The sequence below is a fragment of the Hypomesus nipponensis genome, chromosome 25 (genome assembly GCF_054491055.1).
Source record: "Hypomesus nipponensis isolate SF chromosome 25, ASM5449105v1, whole genome shotgun sequence".
Taxonomy (NCBI): domain Eukaryota; kingdom Metazoa; phylum Chordata; class Actinopteri; order Osmeriformes; family Osmeridae; genus Hypomesus; species Hypomesus nipponensis.
In genome coordinates, this window is record NC_140385.1 from 6,582,175 (window position 1) to 6,602,131 (window position 19,957).

General features: G+C 50.6%; 1 protein-coding gene across 1 annotated transcript in view; it reads left to right on the forward strand.

Moving 5' to 3' along the window:
• The first annotated feature begins 809 nt into the window (after positions 1-809).
• The window catches only part of arap2 (ArfGAP with RhoGAP domain, ankyrin repeat and PH domain 2), a 63,993-nt gene continuing 44,845 nt past the window's right edge, over positions 810-19,957 (forward strand). Inside the window, exons 1-8 of the mRNA XM_084692122.1 lie at positions 810-1,629; positions 2,087-2,169; positions 3,827-3,903; positions 4,297-4,346; positions 4,811-5,149; positions 5,884-5,953; positions 12,917-13,037; positions 17,788-17,987. Of these exons, the coding sequence (XP_084548248.1) occupies positions 845-1,629; positions 2,087-2,169; positions 3,827-3,903; positions 4,297-4,346; positions 4,811-5,149; positions 5,884-5,953; positions 12,917-13,037; positions 17,788-17,987 (1,725 nt within the window). The 5' untranslated portion in view covers positions 810-844. The remainder of the gene's footprint in view (positions 1,630-2,086; positions 2,170-3,826; positions 3,904-4,296; positions 4,347-4,810; positions 5,150-5,883; positions 5,954-12,916; positions 13,038-17,787; positions 17,988-19,957) is intronic.

A 19,957-nucleotide genomic window follows, 5' to 3' on the forward strand; every position in this document is an offset into this window, starting at 1 on the left:
GTGAGGTTTGTCAATATTGCGTGTGAAGAGAATGTTAAAATGTTGTGACATCTTATACTTATTTTGTTTCTGAAGGAAGTTGAAATAACATGGCAGTAGGACATACAAAATATAAAAGGAAGGATAAAAAAAAAAGAGAAAAAAAAAAGAAACGTTTTGTGCCCCCCCTTTTGTGTACACAGAGTCCTCACAGCTCAGTGCCAGTGGAATGTCAATTAAAACACTTTGGGGCGCTCCTCTACTTTATAGCCAATTACCATTCCAGCAATCCTGTCCCAACCAATCGTCTTGGGTGAGACGTGCCTTCTTCCTTGGCTTGCTTTGTGAAACACTGACGATGAAACTTGAGCCGGAGAAAAGGTTGCATGCTCAGACTGCTTAAAAAATGACTCCTAGGTTGTACTTCCTCATCTGTCAAATGTCAGTGTATAAATGACATGAGCATCACAGTCAAATCCACTTACTTCTATCTATTCACATGCTAGATTAACAGGATGTGCACGTGTAGTGCTTGTGGTCAGATCTTTGAGAACCGTGAACAGTTACACCTCCTACCATTACTTCCTTGGGGGTGAAAGCCTCACTCTCATTCTTATTAGGTGATATCTGAAGATAATATTTGTATCCTCTGAGTGTGTCAGTGGACCAAGAATACCGTCTTTTTGTTTATGCTTTGTCCTCCTGTCCTTGGATGACTTTCTCTTGAACCATTGATGGTGATATTCCACTGACTCAAACATCTTTCTCTCGTCTCCAGCTGAAATCCATTCCTCTGACATCCCAGTCCCATCGATGCCGATCCTGATCCGGTCTCCCGTGTGGAAGCCCCGGCTGTAGACCCACCATGTCGGACCCCCCAGATCCCAGCGAGGACGTCTCCACCTGGCTCACCGGCCTCCACCTGGCCCAGTACATCGGCTGCTTCCAACAGGGGGGCTACTGGCACCTGGAGGACTGCAGGGATCTGACGGAAGAGCGTCTCCTGGAGCTCGGTGTGAACCCGACAGGCCACCGTAGGCGCATCCTGCGCAGCGCGGAAGCCCCGGGGGCGGAGCCGGAGGGGCAAGCCACCGGGAGGGGCTGGAGGAAGCCCGTCCCGCGGCCCAGACACATCTTCAAGGACCCGAAGACAGCGGCGTCCTGCCGGCATCCCCAGCCCCCCGAGCAGCCCGACGTCTCGAAAGGCGGGCGGACTTTACCTCCGGGGGCGGGGCTATGGTCGGAGGACACCGGGGGGTGGTATTCCGACTCCTCCTCCCCCAGCGGGTCCCTGAGATTCCCCTTGCCTGCCCAGCGAGACCCTAGCAACATCCGCAGCCCCTCGTCCAACGCCTCCACCACCAGCAGTAGCGATGCCGTCTCCGTCTCATCCCTGCCCTCTGATTGGGAGATGGGCTCGGAGGACCCCTACCCTTTCGCAGCGGAGATCCTGACGGCTTCGGCCAAGCCCCAGTCCTGTGCCAGTGAGGAACCAGAGGGCTTCCAGGGAGAGATGGTGGATAACGTCATTTATGAGGACTCCTCCAGGTTCAAGGGGCCCCGCGGTCTGATGCCCACCCACTCATACAAACTCAGGCATCGGCCTGTTCCTGATATCCCCGGCAAGGTCATCTTGCCCCTACAGGACTGGTAGGCATACACACATGACTCTACTGCTACTCTATGACTGTTTTGTCAAACGGCTAATTAATGACGTGCCGGCATCACAACGGGTGAACTGTTACATTTGAAGTTGTTTTGTTGTTGGTACTGAGCTGCAACACTAGCCCCTCCCGCACACACACACACGCCCACACACACCCGTACTTATACCAATTAAATTGTTGTTGGCGAACACATCACAACCAAAGTGGTCTGTACACATCGAATACCTTCTTGTGTATGAGCTGTGTTCACAAAGGAAAAAGTTTGAGATAGCTTTTGAAAGTGAGAACAATTCTCGACAAGGGTGCACATTGCACTAGTTTCTCAAACTAAACTCGATCCTCAATATCTAAACCCAATAGCCTGCTGTGTATCCCCCCCCCCCCCCCGCCCCCCGTGTGGCTGTGCCGGTGTTAATAAAGTTATTTCTCTTCCTTTGCAGGCAGGCGCCTACACCTTTAACAACCAGCACAGAACACCTACCAACCAACCAGTCTCCCACTGGTGCGAACGGCAAGCAGAAATGTATGCGGCACACACACACACAAACACACACAAACACGGACGCACACACACATACCATTGTAGCTCCATCCGATTTATCTATACAATGAATATTTTATTTGGCGAAGACAGCACTACTGTTGCTTGCCCTGATGAAATCGGATGGGGGGTGAGGGGGGGGGCAACAGAAAAGACTAAAAGACGGGGGGGGCGGGGGGGGGGGCAAAGAGGCGGGGCGTGTGTGTTTTGGATGTGTCATGGGAGGAAGCGTCGGCCTGTTTTGGCGAGTGTGCCAGCATCTCGCCGGAATTGCGCTCTCATCTGGTCTCATGGTGAGTGGCGCTGCACGCGGCTCTGCATTGCGTTACAAACTTTCAAAGTAGTTAGCAACTTCCGGAGTCTTAAAATGCGTGCAGTACACGTGATTTTACACTTCGACAGAAGCTCTCTCTCTATTTCGATGTTGGTTTCGACAGCATGCCTTTAGTGTTAAAAAAGGAGCCAAGTTAATATGGGTACCACAGGAATTCCTTTTTTCCCCATCAAAGTGACACAGAGTTGTTGCTTTTCCCCTGTGAGGCTAGAGTCGGTTACAGACATTGGTTACGATATCCATGGAGGAATTAGGTTGAATTATCTATATTATTTTCTCCTTCACAGACCTTAATCCTCTTCTCGTTTTCTGCATTTCCTCTCCTTCCGCTCAGATGTACAGTATCCACAGTGAAACTGCACAGGGAGGGGAAGGAGGGAGAGATGGAGAGGAGAGGAAACGAGAGGGAAAAGAGACGAGAGGAGGGGAGGGAGATGGAAGAAGGGAAGGGGAGACAGGAGTGCCACTGGACCAAGGAGAAAGCATCTCCGGAGTGGTGTGAAGGTCAAGCCCAAGATTATGATAAATGATCCCTGGGCCTCCAAGCCATTAGAGAAGTCCGTTGAGATGGTGGAATGATACAGTGGTGGCTCTCCATAAAAAATAAAAAAAACACCCAACGCGACCAAGACATAGACTCTGCGTCGCCTATATGTATGTGTGCACATATAGATGCGTGTGCGTATGTGGGTGAAGAGGCGGAGGGGTTGGGGTGGGGGGGGCATGTGAATGACCGTGCTTGTCAGCGGCCGCAATTATATCAGTGTGTGTCGGTGTGTGTGTGTCTGTGTCTGTGTGTGTGCGTGTTTGAGTTGGTGTGAGAACGTTCTAGCATCTCTGTGTGTCCGTCCCCCTGGCGGTGCCCACCAGCCCTGACTGCACCCGAGAGATGACGCTGTCATTTTTCACAGTGACAGATGTTGGCCCACATGGGGTCGCCCCGGGTCTGCAGACTAATGGTCTTTGGGTCACACACACACGCACTCGTGCACACACCCATACACACACACAGACACACACACACATACCCTTACACACACACACACCCATACACACACCCATACACAGACACAGACACACACATACCCTTACACACATACACACATACACACACACACAGCAAGAGATTCCGTCCTTGGCGGGGACCGTTGTGTTTCTGAAAGAGGAGACAACTTTCAGACAGTTCAGAACTTTGGGAGAAGGGTGGGGTCGGTAGGTGCTAGGGAAGGAGACATGAAGGAATGGCCCTTTTCTACCTTTACCCATAACCCAACCTTTTGTTTTTGTCATCTTCTTCTGCTTTAGCCCCACTTCAGAGAACCTTGACTCCGATTCACCCTTACGGAGAAACGTTTCTGTACAACAACCCAGGGACCACGTTGGTATGAGACCGCAATCCGACATTTCACGCTTGAGATATCAGTTGGATTCAGCCGTTTCAAACCTAAAACAAAAAAAGTTGCCAGAAATGGTCAAAAGCAGAGCAACACTTCAACTTTCTCTGTCATCTATTTTCATGTCTGCCCACACACTAGATTCACTTCCCTACCCTTTCTCACATGTAACCACAAACAGAAGTTAATCCGTTTTTCTGGTGGCCTTTGAGGTTGATGGAAATGTCAATTGAAGCTCACTAAACTCATCTACATTAGCCTAGCTTAGCCTAGCTGCTAGCATTGCCAAGCCCTGCATCGTTTGTAATATAAGCTAAACATACCCTGTCTTTTCTACAAATGCAGCAGTGACCATGCTTCTCATAATCCTGTTCTCTCTAGGACGGAGACTCCAGGAGGGAGACCAAGGTGAACAAAACAAAGAAACCGAGGTAAGTAAAAAGAGACCGATTATGATCATGCTCACTTTCTCATGGCTGCTGTATCTGCACAGCCTTTTCTCACCTTGCACAGCACAGTGACTTCACGTTTCTAGGAAAGAGGAAGGGGCTGAAAAAGTCAAGAGGCCCTGCTGGCGTAATGCTCTGAGTGTACTACAGTATACATACTGTATACTGTGGCCCCAAAGCAAAGCAATCAGACCATTTCCCCTGCTCTATTATTCCTTGATAACGGCTCAAGGAATAATAGAGCGATAATAATAAAGCATCAGCAGACCAATGCTTTTTCTGAACATGCCATGCAACCAAGGCACCCTTTCCATGCGCCATTCCTTTACTCTGAGACCTACCTACAAAGTGACCCTCCTTAACTCTGTGTCATCTGTGCATAATTGCAATGCTCATGGATTGAATATGTCTTTTTCTTCTCATCAACCGACGTCCCTTTGCAACAGAAAGAGACAGGCCAGGCAGGAGCAGCCTCCGCCTCTCGCCTCGATCCCCTCCAACCTGTCCGAGGACGCCTACTCAACCGTCAAAGAGTGCACGGCCGCTTTGGGACGAGCCAATCACGGCCGGACGCACGACATCCCTCGCCCCGTCGCCGCCTCTGGCCCTGCTGCGTCCATGACGATGGTGGAGTGCGACCTCTACTCGGAGCCCTTTGATGCCCTGGGGGGTCTCATCAGGAATACTTTACCCCTCCAGACGGATATCTCTCCCTACGCCTGCTTCTACAGTGTCCCCGAAAGCACACTGAAGACCGGCTGGCTGGATAAGCTGTCCCCTCAAGGGTAGGACCAATCAGATTCTGGAACTCAATTGCACGATTGGGTTCCTTCCTCCGTGGTGGTTTCACCCTTGTATTCAGTCACACGTGTCTTGTTTATTGACAGCACTACAAACGGATGTGTGGGTGTGTTGGAGCAAACTTGGTTATACAGCAACTGTCATGTTGAAATACTGAAAATGTGGTAGTGTTGCCTACTGGCCGACCACTACCCATAATTCTTATTAAAGGAGCCAACCACTACTTCCTGTTCCTCTATCAGTCCTCTGCTAGTCAGGCCTGTCAAAAAATTTACCTTTCTGCCTTTCGTTTTTTCCTAACCATCTGAATGTCTGAACTTCAGACATGTTTGAGTCATTTGACATCCATTTCTGTCAGGTTTTTTTTCAGATAGTGACCACTTTCTTCACACGCCCTTGTCAAACTGCCTTTGGACTGGAGATATCCAGGCCCTCTGTTAAGTGGACTGAGTGAGACCTGTACAGTTTGTGTGGCACCTTTAGCCTTAGCATAATTAGCAGTGTTAAGCGAAGTGTGACTCCTATGTTGTTGAATGTACAGTATGCTTTCTTGTTCCACATTCGTTGCAACACAACATTGCAATTTATGCGCTCCAACGTGCCACTCAAAATTTTGACCTATTGGATATTCAAATGTTTGACATGCAATGTTTCAGAGGGTGTTTGTGGGGGTGCTGCAATTGACAACATATGAATATGTTTCCTCTGTTCCTTTTAGAAAGCATGTTTTTCAGAGAAGATGGGTGAGATTAGATGGAGAGGGACTCGCCTACTACAACAATGACAAGGTCAGTTTGTTGAACCACACGTGCACACACGACCACACCCCACACTCACACCGACACGCTTACAGAGTTTGTGTGACAATTTCAAATATCTTCTTAACCACGCCCTGGTCACAAATGTCACACCCTCAACGAGCGAAGGAAGTCTATCTTTAAAAATGACAAGCTTAGTCGCAGAATATTTATAGCCTGTGGCATGGGTTCCACTCAGCCAACCAAGCCAGTGTCTGTATTCCTCCCCCTGTTTCCATGACAATTAGCTGGCGCAGTACGGTGGAAGAATGAGAAGGCAGGGACAGGGACCTCTCAGTCAGGCTGTTAAACTTCAAAATAACTTGTGTTATTTGCGTAACATTAAATTAATATTTAGCAGACGCTCTTATCCAGAGCGACTTAAAGTAAGTACAGGGACATTCCCCCCGAGGCAAGTAGGGTGAAGTGCATTGCCTAAGGACACAATGTCATTTGGCACGGCGGGGAATCGATCCGACAACCTTCTGATTACTAGCCCAACTACCTCACTGCTCAGTCATCTGACTCTCTGACTCTGTAAAGTGCTTACGAACAAAACGATTCCCTTTCCATATTCGCCACAGGAAACTAGAATGAAACAGAGTGGAATCCTTGAATGCAGTTTTCTCCCTTATCACTTTTTGACACAGGTCAACTTTAAAATAATGTAACTTCAGTTGTGATAAAGATTTGAGTGATTGATTTAAACAGATTTGTATTCAGGAGAGTTTGTAGTTTCCAAATATGTATGATACCCAGAAAGTCACATTTTCACCATGTGAAGTGTTTCCACAGGGCACCACACATATAGTATGTGTGTATATAGATACATATATACTAGGTGTGGGGGAACAAATCGATTCACATTTGAATCGCGATTCAGTCTTCTAGCACTTCACATCGATTCACAACTGTAATTTTTTTTTACAAAAATATATTTTTTTGTTGTTAGATTTTTTTTAAATGGCATTTTAATCGATTTATGGCCCCAAGAATCGAAGTGAAATGTGATGAACCAAAAGATTCCCACCCCTAATATATACATAATACATGTACATCATATATGTGTGTGTAGTCTTTTGACAGCTGTAAACCTTTGCATAGAGATCTGGTCATGGTAGATGATGTGTACTATATGAGGTATGGACCAGAAGGATAGACAGATACTTGTAGTTTTCCTACTAAGGACTACAGAAGTGGTGCGCTTGTATTCAGGCACAGTGCCGCACCACTGTCTCATGACCTAGCCTGGTCTGCTTTGGGTGTTTTGTTCTTTTTTCGTCCCACAGCAACTTGACTGTCAGCAGAGTTAAACTCTTTGGAGAGCACCTGCGTGTGTGTGTGCTTGGAGAGGTTTGTTTTGACTTCTTTCCATTGGCCACTGACCCCCAGACATAATTCCTGTTAAAAAAACATTAGGTGTGTGTGTGTGTGTGTGTGTGTGTCGTGCGAAGGGGTGACCTCCTCTCGCCCTCACTCGTCCAGCACTTTTTTGCTGCTGCAGCGTTGCGCAACAACGCAATCAATGGCGTGAACCCCCGGGCTGACGACTGCTCGTTAATCACCTACTAATTATAGCTCCTCTCCTGCCTCTCTCTCTCGCTCTCTCCCTCCCTCTCTCGCCCCCCCCCCCCCCCTTTTTCCTTCCATCGCGTTCGCCGTTTTATTTATCGCGAGGACACGCCCGTTCGCTCGCAGCGTCGGAGGCAAGAGGGAGCCAGGAGAGTCAGCACTTTGCGCTGGATGCTACTAGGAATATCGTGTCGGACGGTTATGTGTGTGTGTGGGGGGGGGTGGAGGTTGAGCGTGTGCGTGTGGGAGCGTGTGGGAGCGTGTGGGAGCGTCTGCGTGTGAGAGCGTGTGGGAGCGTGTGCGTGTGGGAGCGTGTGGGAGCGTGTGCGTGTGGGAAAGTGTGGGAGCGTGTGGGAGCGTGTGCGTGTGGGAGCGTGTGGGAGCGTGTGCGTGTGGGAGCATGTGCGTCTGGGAGCGTGTGCGTGTGGGAGCGTGTGGGAGCGTGTGGGAGCGTGTGCGTGTGGGGGCGTGTGGGGGCGTGTGGGAGCGTGTGCGTGTGGGGGCGTGTGCGAGCGTGTGCGTGTGCGTGTGGGACCGTGTGCGTGTGGGAGTGTGTGGGAGCGTGTGCGAGCGTGTGGGAGCGTGTGCGTGTGGGAGCGTGTGTGTGTGGGAGCGTGTGGGAGTGTTCGCGTGTGGGAGCGTGTGCGTGTGGGAGCGTGTGGGAGCGTGTGCGTGTGGGAGCGTATGCGTGTGCTCGTTGCAAGGAGAGAGGCACCTCGTGATATGTCATGAGCGGTGCTTTGACTTTTTTAAAAGTCAGAGGCGAACTGGGGAGACTGCCCCCCCCCCCCCCCCCTCCCTGTGGAGCTAGCACAGCGCTGCGTCAGAGTCCTGGGTGAGGAGGGAGAGAAGGAGGGGAGTGGTTGAACCGCCCCCCCCCCCCCCGCCCTCCCCCCCCCCCCCTCCCCCCTTTGCTGCCTGTGCTTGTCCGGCTGCCTGCTAGCTTTCCAACACTGCCGTACCATGATTAGTGTGTGGGGATGAGGGCACATCGTCTCCAGAGCAGGTCACTGGCAGCTTCTCGGTAACATGTGTAAAGACCAAAGGGCTCGATAGGTGTGTGTGTGTATGTGTGTCGAGGCAGCATGATTCGGGGGACAGTCACTTCTGCAATCTCTGTGAAACCACACTTTGTGGAGTCTTCTTAACCCCCCCCCCCCCCCCCCCCAAAAAAAAAAAAAAACGTTTCTTCTCATATGGAAAAGATCGTACTTAATCACGGTTACACCCCCACTTCTCTCTGCTTCCTGTGATGTCATAATGCAGAGGGGCGACAGTGGCGTGGGAGAACCGAGCGAGCTACTCTCCCATCCGTCCCCCCTCCCCACCTCTAACCTGCCTTTCGTCCGATTTCGTCAACCTCGGGATTGGGTCTGTGACAGAGAAGGGGACTGCCAGGGGACAAAGATGGCCCCCTAGGAGCCCAATCTGGTGTCCCCTGTGAGAGAATGACTCTCCTGACATTGTGTGTGTGGCTGTGTGTGTGTGTGTGTGCCTGTCTGTAAGCCCAAAGCCAGGCTTTGCTGTGTGGAAAGTGAAGGGTTGATAGGGATGAAGGTGGTGGGTGAGGTTGGGGGGATAAGGGGATGAAGGTGGAGGGGTGGTAAGGGATGAGGCAGAAGGATCAGGATCTGTCAGTCTGTCTGTCTGTCTGTCTGTCTGTCTGTCTGTCTGTCTGTCTCATACCAAGACAGCTCTTTCATGCCAAAACATTCCCCCTCCCTCCCTCCCTCCCTCCCTCCCTCCCTCCCTCCCTCCCTCCCTCCCTCCCTCCCTCCCTCCCTCCCTCCCTCCCTCCCTCCCTCCCTCCCTCCCTCCCTCCCTCCCTCCCTCCCTCCCTCCCTCCCTCCCTCCCTCCTTCCCTCCCTCCCTCCCTCCCTCCCTCCCTCCCTCCCTCCTTCCATCCCATCACATTTTTAGTTCTGTTCCCATCTCACCTTGCTGCTCCTCTCTGCTAAGTTTAGGGTTTTGACCAAATCTCAGAGGATTTGGAATATCAGTTCATAGCATGCCTTTATTTAACAGCAGGGTCCATCCAGTTTGACCTCATTGTTGTTCTTTGTTCACAACAATCACATTGGAGGTTAATGGCTTGTCATTTGGCTCAGTTAGTTTAAGCTCCAAAGCCTTAATGTCTTAAAAGACTATCAATGGCATCACAGCCCCCTTCCTTTCTGTGGTGTAGGATCCCATGTTCACCAGTTGGTGTCCCCATTCCTCCACAAAAACACTGACCTTTGGGTTGTGACGGCCACTGTGAGACTTTAGATTCAAGGCTGGTGAAAGCGCCCTTTTCTCTCTCTCTCTCTCTCTCTCTCTCTCTCTCTCTCTCTCTCTCTCTCTCTCTCTCTCTCTCTCTCTCTCTCTCTCTCTCTGTCTCTCTTTCTCTCTCTCTCTGTCTCTCTCTCTCTCTCTCTCTCTCTCTCTCTCTCTCTCTGTCTCTCTCTCTCTCTCTCTCTCTCTCTCTCTCTCTCTCTGTCTCTCTCTCTCTCTCTCTCTCTCTCTCTCTCTCTCTCTCTCTCTCTCTCTCTCTGTGTCTCTCTCTCTCTCTCTTTCTATCTCCTCTTTATTCTCTGTCTTTCTCCACATGTTCCCTCTATCATACAGGGCTTTTAGCCCCATAGCTGTGCCTTAATTGCTTCCTGAAGTGTGTGTGTGTGTGTGTGTGTGTCTGTCTGTGTGTGTGTGTGTTTCAGAGACATAAGCACACACGTCGACCAATCCAAAACAGACCAAGTCACACACAAAGCGCACAAGCCAAGAGTGAGAGAGAGAGACAGAGAGGGCGAGCAAAAGTCCAGAGAGCAGAAAAAAAAGAAAAAAAATGGGATCGGCAGAGAGGGAGAGAGAATGAGAGAACCAGATAGAGGAGAAAGATAGAGGAAGAGGGGAGAACATATTGTGAGAAGCAACTGAGTAAGCGATGGGTGGAAACAACAAGACGAGACAGGACGATGGACCGGAACGGGGCGGGGGGGGGATAAAGAGGGGAGTGGGGGGGGGGGGGGGGTTGGGGGGGAGAGAGAGACGGGAGGAGAGGGAGAAACAAGTGCCGGGGCGATACGGACAGAGGGAAGGATCAGGTGTCTATTATCTTGACTGAGAGATAGCGAGGGCCTCATTGCTCCGTGGAGAGTCCCCTGGGTTTACCTCTCAAACACTGACGCTCTGAACTCACTGGCTGCGTCTGGGTGTGCGTGCGCGCGCGTGCGCGTGTGTTGCACCTGGGCTTGGTGATATACAACGCGTCTTTTAGTCAGCAACGCCTACTGTACGACTCCGTCGCAACATCAGCGCGTGTGCATTTGTGTGTGTCGGTTCGTGCTTGGTTATTGATGCAAGCAACACCAATTGCATCGCAACACATCTGTCAGTCATTGTGTGCGTGTGCATGTGTTTGTGTCACCCACTTTGACCCCTTGTTTCTCTCAACCAACAAACACCCCACTCACCAGAACTCTAACCGTGTATTTACACATGCTCCCGTGATTAAAAAACCTCTTTCCACAAGACCCCAAAACCCTCATTAAAACAATTAATTACAGATAACCCAGATTATGAATAATTATCATCACTAAGACAGAGTTGTTCACTCATACTTCACTATTTAATTCTGTCCCCATCTCTCTTCCAACTACATTTACAGAGCGAGAGAGAAAGAGAGAGAGAGGAGATGGAGGAGACTGTGTGTGGAGAGAGTGTGCGGTTGTGCATTTACCGTATGTCTGGTATGCACTCTGGTGACCCTTGTGTGTATGTTAGATGTGTGTGTATGTGTGTTTGGTTTGGTTTGTTTTGTTTGGGTACTGAGTTGGTTTTGATGTTAAATTCCCGAGAAGAGGTAAACATGCTCGGTGTCACTAATTAGGCCGTGCTTGCTCCCTGCCATTGTTAACATCCTGCCTTCATCCTTCTGGAAGGACCCCACTCGCTGAACCTCATTGGCTTCTTCATTTGCCCGTTTCACTCTCTACTTTTCTTCGCTCTTTCTCTCTCCAGATGATCTTCTACACTTCCCTGCGCTGTGCATTGTTATTTCCGTCTGTCTCATGGGTCCCTCTCTCTCCTTCTCCGCTCTCTCTTTCACTCTTTTTTACTCTTTTTTACTCTTTCTTTCTTTTTATGTCGTTTTATGTCTCTCTCTCTCTCTCTCTCTCTCTCTGTCATTATCTTTCTTAACCTCACTAATTTGACCTCCCTCCCTCCCTCCCTCCCTCCCTCCCTCCCTCCCTCCCTCCCTCCCTCCCTCCCTCCCTCCCTCCCTCCCTCCCTCCCTCCCTCCCTCCCTCCCTCCCTCCCTCCCTCCCTCCCTCCCTCCCTCCTTGTCCTCATCCCAGTCCCTGTCTACCTGTGCATCATGGCTTGTGTATTTCCGTCCGCGCGGTCTCCAGGAATAGTATTGTGAGCATGTCAAGGTCACCATCTTAATTAAGGGTGCTGACGGGGGGGGGGGGGGGAGGTTGAGAGGTCCCGCCCAACCCTTTCCTCGCATCCCTCCATCCACTCTCCCTTCCTCCTCCCTCCCTCCCTTCCTCCTCCCTCCCTCGCTCCCTCCTCCCTCCCTCGCTCCCTCCTCCCTCCCTCGCTCCCTCGCTCCCTCCTTCCTCCCTCGCTCCCTCGCTCCCTCCTTCCTCTCTCAATCCCATCCACACTCCCACACTACGCTCATGCCACCAACACAAGCCACTGTGGGCCAGCAGAGAATTAGATTTAGGTCAAGTCTATGCAAGAGAGGGAGAGAGCGAGCAAGAGAGTGACTAGGAGAGGGAGACGGTGCCTGTGTTTAAATCAGTGTACTTTGCAATGATAATGACTTTATAGAAATGAATAATGCAAAGTCTGAATGGCCCCTTCTTTAATCCTACTATATTCACGCCCGTGCAAACACATAATGTTCCACTCTGTTATTCAGCGTGGGGGTAGCATATGAGATATTCCAACATAATGTACTTACTGTAACTTTATTTAAACTTTTATCCCCTAATGTTTTTTTGTACATTTCAAATCTTAGTTTGTGGAACGGTCATAGTTGTGCAGTTAGTTAGCCAGTTTTGTGTAGTTACCAGTGACCTAGTACTTTCAATGTTGTCACTGGAGATGGAAGAAAAAGGGTCACCGGTCTCCGGTGCACAAGGCTCATTATTTGGGTGTTGTGCTGTTGCTTTGTGGGTGTGTGTGTGTGTGTGTCACCAAATCCCTGTTCAGTCAACTAGCATTTCCTGTTTGGTTTGCTACCTATTCCCAGTGTGTGTGTGTTCGAGTGCAAATCTATAAATAGGTTAGAGGTTGTTCTCCTAGAGATTTGTTCCAACTGTTGTTTCACCACCAGAGAATTGTGGGTGTGTGCGTGTGTGTGACTTTCTTGTGTGTCTGCCCATCCAGGAGATGTACTCCAAAGGCTTGATCCCAGTGGGGGTGATAAAGCAGGTTCGACCGCAGGGGGACAACAAGTTTGAGGTGGTCACCTCCCTGCGAGTCTTCATCTTCCGCACCGAGAGAGAAGGTAATAAGGACCCTTTTCTCCCTCACCCCCCTCCCCCCCTTTCCAGAAGCGTCTCTCTCTCTCCCTTTGTGGCGTTTGACACACGCGATCCCCCAGGCCCTGCCTGCCGCTGTGCACTCCCGTGTTGGGGAGCTGTTTGCTGCTAGCCCCGCTCTCTCCCGCTCCTCTCCTCCGGCATCTTCTTCACTTATCCTCTTGCCCCGTTTCCACCCTTTAACCTCCCTCCCTCCCTCCCTCCCTCCCTCCCTCCCTCCCTCCCTCCCTCCCTCCCTCCCTCCCTCCCTCCCTCCCTCCCTCCCTCCCTCCCTCCCTCCCTCCCTCCCTCCCTCCCTCCCTCCCTCCCTCCCTCCCTCCCTCCCTCCCTCCCTCTCCCACTCCCTCACCCACCCTCCTTTCTCTCTGTCTTTTCTCTCTCTCTCGCTCTTCCTCTCTCCTGCCTGTTTTTCAAACAGAATACAGAAAGAGCCCTCTTTCTGTGTAAACATTCTTGCCAATTAGGTTTGTCTCTGTCTGCTCTAATGAAGGCAAACTCAGACGTTTTCCACTATTTATCCCCTCTTCATACACACACACACACACACACTCACACGTGTGCACACACAGATCCGATACATTTGAAATCAGCCAGTAAGACGACAGGGTCAGTTGGTTTCCACCAATGGCAAGGGATCTGTCTGTCGTGAGGATGTTGACGCTGGGCTGACGACGCGAGTAGCCGCCGTCTAAACGAAGCCGACACACTTTGGACCGTAAGGATCCCGCTTTTTCCGACTTGTGTTACGAGCCGTGGGTGTACGTGTGTGTTGCATTCAGCAGACAGTCAACGCAGCACTGTACGCACACACATATCAACGCGCGCGTTGTCATGGTAACCCCAGTGACAACGACGTCGGCAAAGGACCTGCTTCAGTGCCGTTTTCGTGGGGGGCGTGGGGGGGGGATACCATGGCGACCACGTCTGGTTGATCTCCCCGAGACTCCTAGGTGTATTGACATTTCGCCCCGCTCAGAATAGCCGCGGCCGATAACGACCTGACCCGCTCGTTAGCGCTGACGGAGGCGAAGCGGAGGGCCTCCGACGCCAGACCAAGGTGGTGGGGGAGTGGCCTGGCGTCCAGGTGAACGGCGGCGCCAGGCGTGCAAACCGCCTCGCCGGCTCTTCTGTTCTCAGCACGTCCGCCTCTGAAATCTAAATCCCATCTAAAAGATGCCTGTTTTTTAACTGTTTTTTTTTTATCAGGCCATCAGCTGCATCTCAACTCGCATCTGCCTTTGGACAACTTGACTCTGACGTCATGCAGATAGAGAGTAGTGATCAACTACAGCCTGTGATTTCTTTGTTTGTTAATTTATTTGTTTGGTTTTTCTTTTTTTGTGGGGACGGGGGGGGACGGGGGGGGGGCGTTTTACCTGTATTGGCAGACAGCAAAATCCCATCCATCAGCCTGACTGCCGGTCACGACTCATACCTCACTCTCAACAGTACTGACACTGGGGAGGGGGGGGGGGTCGATTCAGGCAGGCATCGACTGTGTGGGGTTTGGGCAATGTCTGACTCAGTAGCAAGCTGGGAGATGGAGGGAGAGCCAGAGAGAGAGAGAGAGAGAGAGAGGTAAAGAGGGGAAGGAGATGAGACAGAGCGAGAGAGAGAGAGAGAGAGAGAGAGAGAGAGAGAGAGAGAGAGAGAGAGAGAGAGAGAGAGAGAGAGAGAGAGAGAGAGAGAGAGAGAGAGAGAGAGAGGAGGGCAAAATGGAAGTGTGGCGCGGGCGAGAGAGAGAAAGAAAGGAAGGAAGGAAGGAAGGGAGAAAGGCAAGGATGGAGGGAGTGAGTGAGAGAGAGAGAGAGAGAAAGAAAGAAAGAAAGAAAGAAAGAAAGAAAGAAAGAAAGAAAGAAAGAAAGAAAGAAAGAAAGAAAGAAAGAAAGAAAGAAAGAAAGAAAGAAGGGAAAGCTTGGCCTCGTCACCTCATGCATCTTTAAACAGGCCCCCTCGCCTCATCTGAGAGAGTCATCAATCTTTGGGCAAACATGAGGGAGGGAGGGAGGAAGAGGGAGGAAGAGATGGAGGGAATAAGGGAGGGAGAGAGGCATGTAGAGTATTGGGCAAAACAGAGAGACTTGAATCGAAAGAAAGAGCGGTAGATACTGAGGAGATACACGAGAGTTCAAATCCAACAAACAAAGTGAGTCCCCATTAACAGAGAGACCAAACTCAAGAAAGAAGGAGAGAGTGAGAGAGAACACTACACTAAAAACAGACAACAGCCAGGGGGAAAAGCAGAGACAGACAGAGCTACTGAAAGAAAGAGAGTCAGCTGGTGAATAATTGAAGGACACCAGAGAGAGCGAGAGTAAGCACACAGCTGTCTGTCTGTCTCACTGACTCTCCAGTGGTCTGCAGGTGTGCTGGCTCGACTTGAGCCCCCCCCCCCCTCCCCCCAGGTAGATGTCAGCTGCAAAGACGAGAGAGAGGCAAAGTGAGGGGGGTGGGGAGGGGAGGGGAGGGAGGATGGAGGGGAGTAGGGGTGGGGGGGGTAGGGGAGGAAGGAAAATGAGTCGAGGCAAGAGTGAAGAGGATGGAGAGACAGCAGAAAGGAGGGATGGAGGCAGAGAGAAAGAGAGGGAGGCAGGGAAGGAGAGCGGGGGAAAGGGGTGAGACGGAGTTGGCGATCGAGAGAGTTGTAAAAGGAGCAAGTAGCACTATAGCCATTAGAAGGGAGAGAGAAAGATTTTTAAAAAAAAGATTAAGGAAAATAACAACAGAATGTGAACATGGAAAAGGGGGAGAGAGGGTAGAAGGGGGAGCCGGACAGTGTCAGAGTAGGGACACACAGCATATTGGACACGTCCATGGCACATCCGTGACTGAAATATATCGGGGAGGACAGGAGGGAAAATAACTGTGACGTGGCAGCCGGTGCCTGACAGTGGGAATCTTACACCCTCAAAAGTTCAAGTGAATTTATACCAAAAAAAATAGCAAAAATGACGTGTGTTGTCTGTTCTGTTGCCTGCGGGAGAGTTCCACTCACTGTGCACGTTGGAAGATCAGATGTGAGGCTGTTGTTGCTTCCAGTCTTGTGCTCCAGGTCGACGGGAGAGGGTTGAGAGCCCTGCAGAGATTGACAAACCCGCTGAGTGGAAGGTGGTCTGGAAGGGGAGGGGGGGGGATCAAGGGCTGAGGGAGGGGGCTGCTCACACGTTGTATGCGATCGATGTATGCACCTTGCTACGTAGGAGGAGCACATTCATAAACGTGTTTGTGTTGTGCGAGCGTGACTGCACACACACACACACACACACACACACACACCCCTGCGGCTCCTCCTCAGCACACCTAGCCTTGGTGAACCCTTTGTGACGGGACAGTTGTGTGTGTGTGTGCCCCTGACCATGAGTTATTTTTACGCCTTAGCGTGTCTCCGGAAAGCTTCTCTCTCTCTCTCTCTCTGTCTCTCTCTCTCTCTCTCTCTCTCTCTCTCTCTCTCCCTCTCCCTCTCCCTCTCCCTCTCCCTCTCCCTCTCTCTCTCTCTCTCTCTCTCTCTCTCTAAGTGACGGACCATGAGAGGAAGTCCTTAAATAAGTGAACAGGCAAATAAGGAAGTCCAGGACAGGTAATGGAACTAAGAAACCAGGGAGGAACTGTAAAGACCGGTGATGTAAAGGGGGGGCTGGGTGAATAATTGAATGCATTGGCCATCCATTATTAAGACTGTCTCTTTGTGAATTTATGAGACTAGGAAAGGGCAAGGTTGGGACGCATATTTTTTGGGGGGTGTGGGGGTGGTGGTGGTGGTGTGTGGGGGGGGGGTGGCAGTGTTAGATTGGGATGAGAGATGTGTGAAGGGGGGGTTAGAGGTTATAAGATGTCCTTCCTCTCCCATGCTGTGCATACTGTGCTACCATGCACACACGCCAGCGTGGGCTACCAAGGGTCAGGAAGGGTCAATGGGTGAATGGAGTACAGGTCAAAAAGAATAGAGTAGGGAGTGAGTGTGTGCCTGTGTGTGTGTGTGTGTGTGTGTGTCTGTGCGCGTAGTATCAGCTAGTGTGATTTATTTAACCACCTCAACACTTACCATTTCTTCTTAAAAACCCTGGACATGGTCTCTCCTTTTAAGACATATTCAATAGAACCTAATCCTCTTAAAGACTGTTAACACCATGCTACACCTCACTATGCTGTGGTGCCGTTTGAGACAGCTTGTAATAAATTAACAGATCCTCAGCATCCTGCCTGGTTCCCTCTGGAGGGGGGCCATTATTAATTCCTGTTTTACACTCAAATGATTCCCTCAACGCTTTCTCTGTGCCTACAACGTGTCTGAGGATCATCTGTACACGAGCCAAAGTTAGCATTGAATGTAAATTAAAAGTGTGTGGCGGCACGTGTGAAGTGTGCGTCACGTGTCGGGGTCATCGCTTTGGTCTGAAGTATTTCTGTACTTCTGATGGGGCACGTATCCACTGTGTGAGTTGGAGTTGACATGAGCGGGGGGGGGGGGGGGCTGGTGCTGTTTGACGTTATTGCTAATTTTTCTTTTTATTTCTTCTTGCCCGCACACTCTCTCTCTCTCTCTCCCCTTCTCTCTCCCCCTCTCTCTCTCCCTCTTTCTCTCGCTCTCTCCCTCTCGCTCTCTCTCTCCCCCTCTCTCTCTCTCTCTCTCTCTCTCTCTCTCTCTCTCTCCCTCTCTCTCTCTCTCTCTCTCTCTCTCTCTCTCTCTCTCTCTCTCTCTCTCTCTCTCCCTCTCAGCAGAGCGTCAGGAGTGGATAGAGGCTCTACAGACTGCCATCACTTCCCCAGCTCCCATGTCCCAGAAGCCCTCCACAAAGAGCCGGGGCGGGGGCGTCCTGGCCACCAGCAGGAGCAGCTCCTTGGAGCTGCGAGGCTACAAAGGCAAGGTGTTTGTGTCCTTGGCCGGCACCAGGTTCAGGCTCTGCAAAAGTGAACAGGTAGCTGTTTTCACCACAACATAACCCCCAACACGCCTCACCCCCCCGGGCCTCGTCTTCAGCCCAACACCCCCTCGTCTTCTCTTAGCGTGTAGTCGTGGCCGTAGGTTTTGGCAATGACAAATTGTTGTGTTTTTGGAAAGTTTGCTGGTTCAGTATTTGAGGACAATGTTTTCACGGTTTTCATATGTTTCTATAGGATACAATAAGGCACATTTCATATTTTGTTTAAACTTTTTTGTTGGCGAACATTTTCAATATATGCAAATAGCCCCCTATTTTACAGCAGTCAATCTGCTCTTAAAATCCAGTCAGAATGATAGAGTGATTTCACCTGGCTAGAACTAGTTCACACTTTCCCCTGTGCTGATGATATGACTGAAATTATGTTAGCAGTCATTGTATGCTAAGGCCTAGCAAGCTTTGCAAACACAAAATGTATATCGCTCCCAATACTTTTGGCCACGGCTGTATTCTCTTTTTGTCCGCAGAATGTGATTGTTATCAGTGACTTAATGGACAAAAAAACATTGTATGGTGTTCTCTGGCTAGTCATTGGGCCTGGGTTTGAGAACTGGTTTTTACGTAAAGCAGCCAATAATATATCATCTGTCATGAACCCTCATAGGACTATATGATGAACAGTATGTTGGAATTGCAATGGTGGCATCTCTGATGTTAGCAAATCAATATGAAAATGTATTTCATTCCTGTTCTCTCTTGCTATTTCTCTCTCTCCTTCTCTCTCTCGTGCTATCTGCCTCTCTCCCCATCTCTCGTTCCTCCTCCCTCCATCTCTGTTTGTTTCATTATTTTCTTCATTAGCGTGAACAAACATCTTGGTCATAATTCTCTATGGTTCTGGCTCCGCGTCAGTGCATTTCCACTCCCTTGCTCTCTGTGATAGAGAGACAGAGAGAGAGCGAGAGAGAGAGTGAATGGGGGAGATGGAGGAAATGGAAATTAATCGTATTGTTTCTGCTTAAACGCTAAATCCCTGCATGGCTAATTCACTGATGGAGGGAGAGAAAAAAAGAAAAAGCGATGGGATGGGAGGGGTAGAGAAAGAGAGAAGGAGGGAGCGGGCGGGCAGGCGGGCGGGCGGGCGGGCGGGCGGGCGGGCGAAAGAGCAAGAGAAGTACGAGTCAGGGAAAAGTAGGGTCTGAGAGAAGACAGAGAAAGAACAGCGGCAGAGAGAGCGAGAGAGCAAGAGACTGACAGAGAGAGAGAGAGAGCAAGAGACTGACAGAGAGAGAGAGCAAGAGACTGACAGAGAGAGCGAGAGAGCAAGAGACTGACAGAGAGAGAAAGAGAGTAAGAGACTGACAGAAAGAGAGAGAGAGCAAGAGACTGACAGAGAGAGAGAGAGAGTGAAGAATAAGAAGAGATAAGAGCCAAGCCAATGATGCTGAGATGGAGACAGTGTTAAAACACAGTGTTGAAGAGAGGGGGAAACTACGAACCATCGAGTGGGAGAGAGAGAGAGTGATGGAGGGGATAAAGAAAAAGCCAGGGGAAGAGAGAGAGAGATAGAGAGGAGGGGGGGGGGTGGAGGGAGGGAGGTCAAGAGAGAGGGGGGGGGGTGGATTGAGGGAGGTAGAGAGAGAGAGAGGGGGGGTGCAGGGAGGTAGAGAGAGAGGAGGGGGGGTGGAGGGAGGTAGAGAGAGAGGAGGGGGGGTGGAGGGAGGTAGAGAGAGAGGAGGGGGGGTGGAGGGAGGTAGAGAGAGAGAGAGAGGGGGGGGATGGATGAAGGGAGGTATAGAGAGAGAGAAGGGGTGGATGGATGGAGGGAGGTAGAGAGAGAGAGAAGGGTAGACTGTTGCCCTGTTCATGTTCAGTGGAGTGGAGTATTTAATCTAAGATGATGAACGAGCTGTTGGAAAGGCACACACACACCAGCCGCACACACACACACACACACCAGCCACCGACACCACCACATACACTCCTCCTCCTTATCACAGACTACA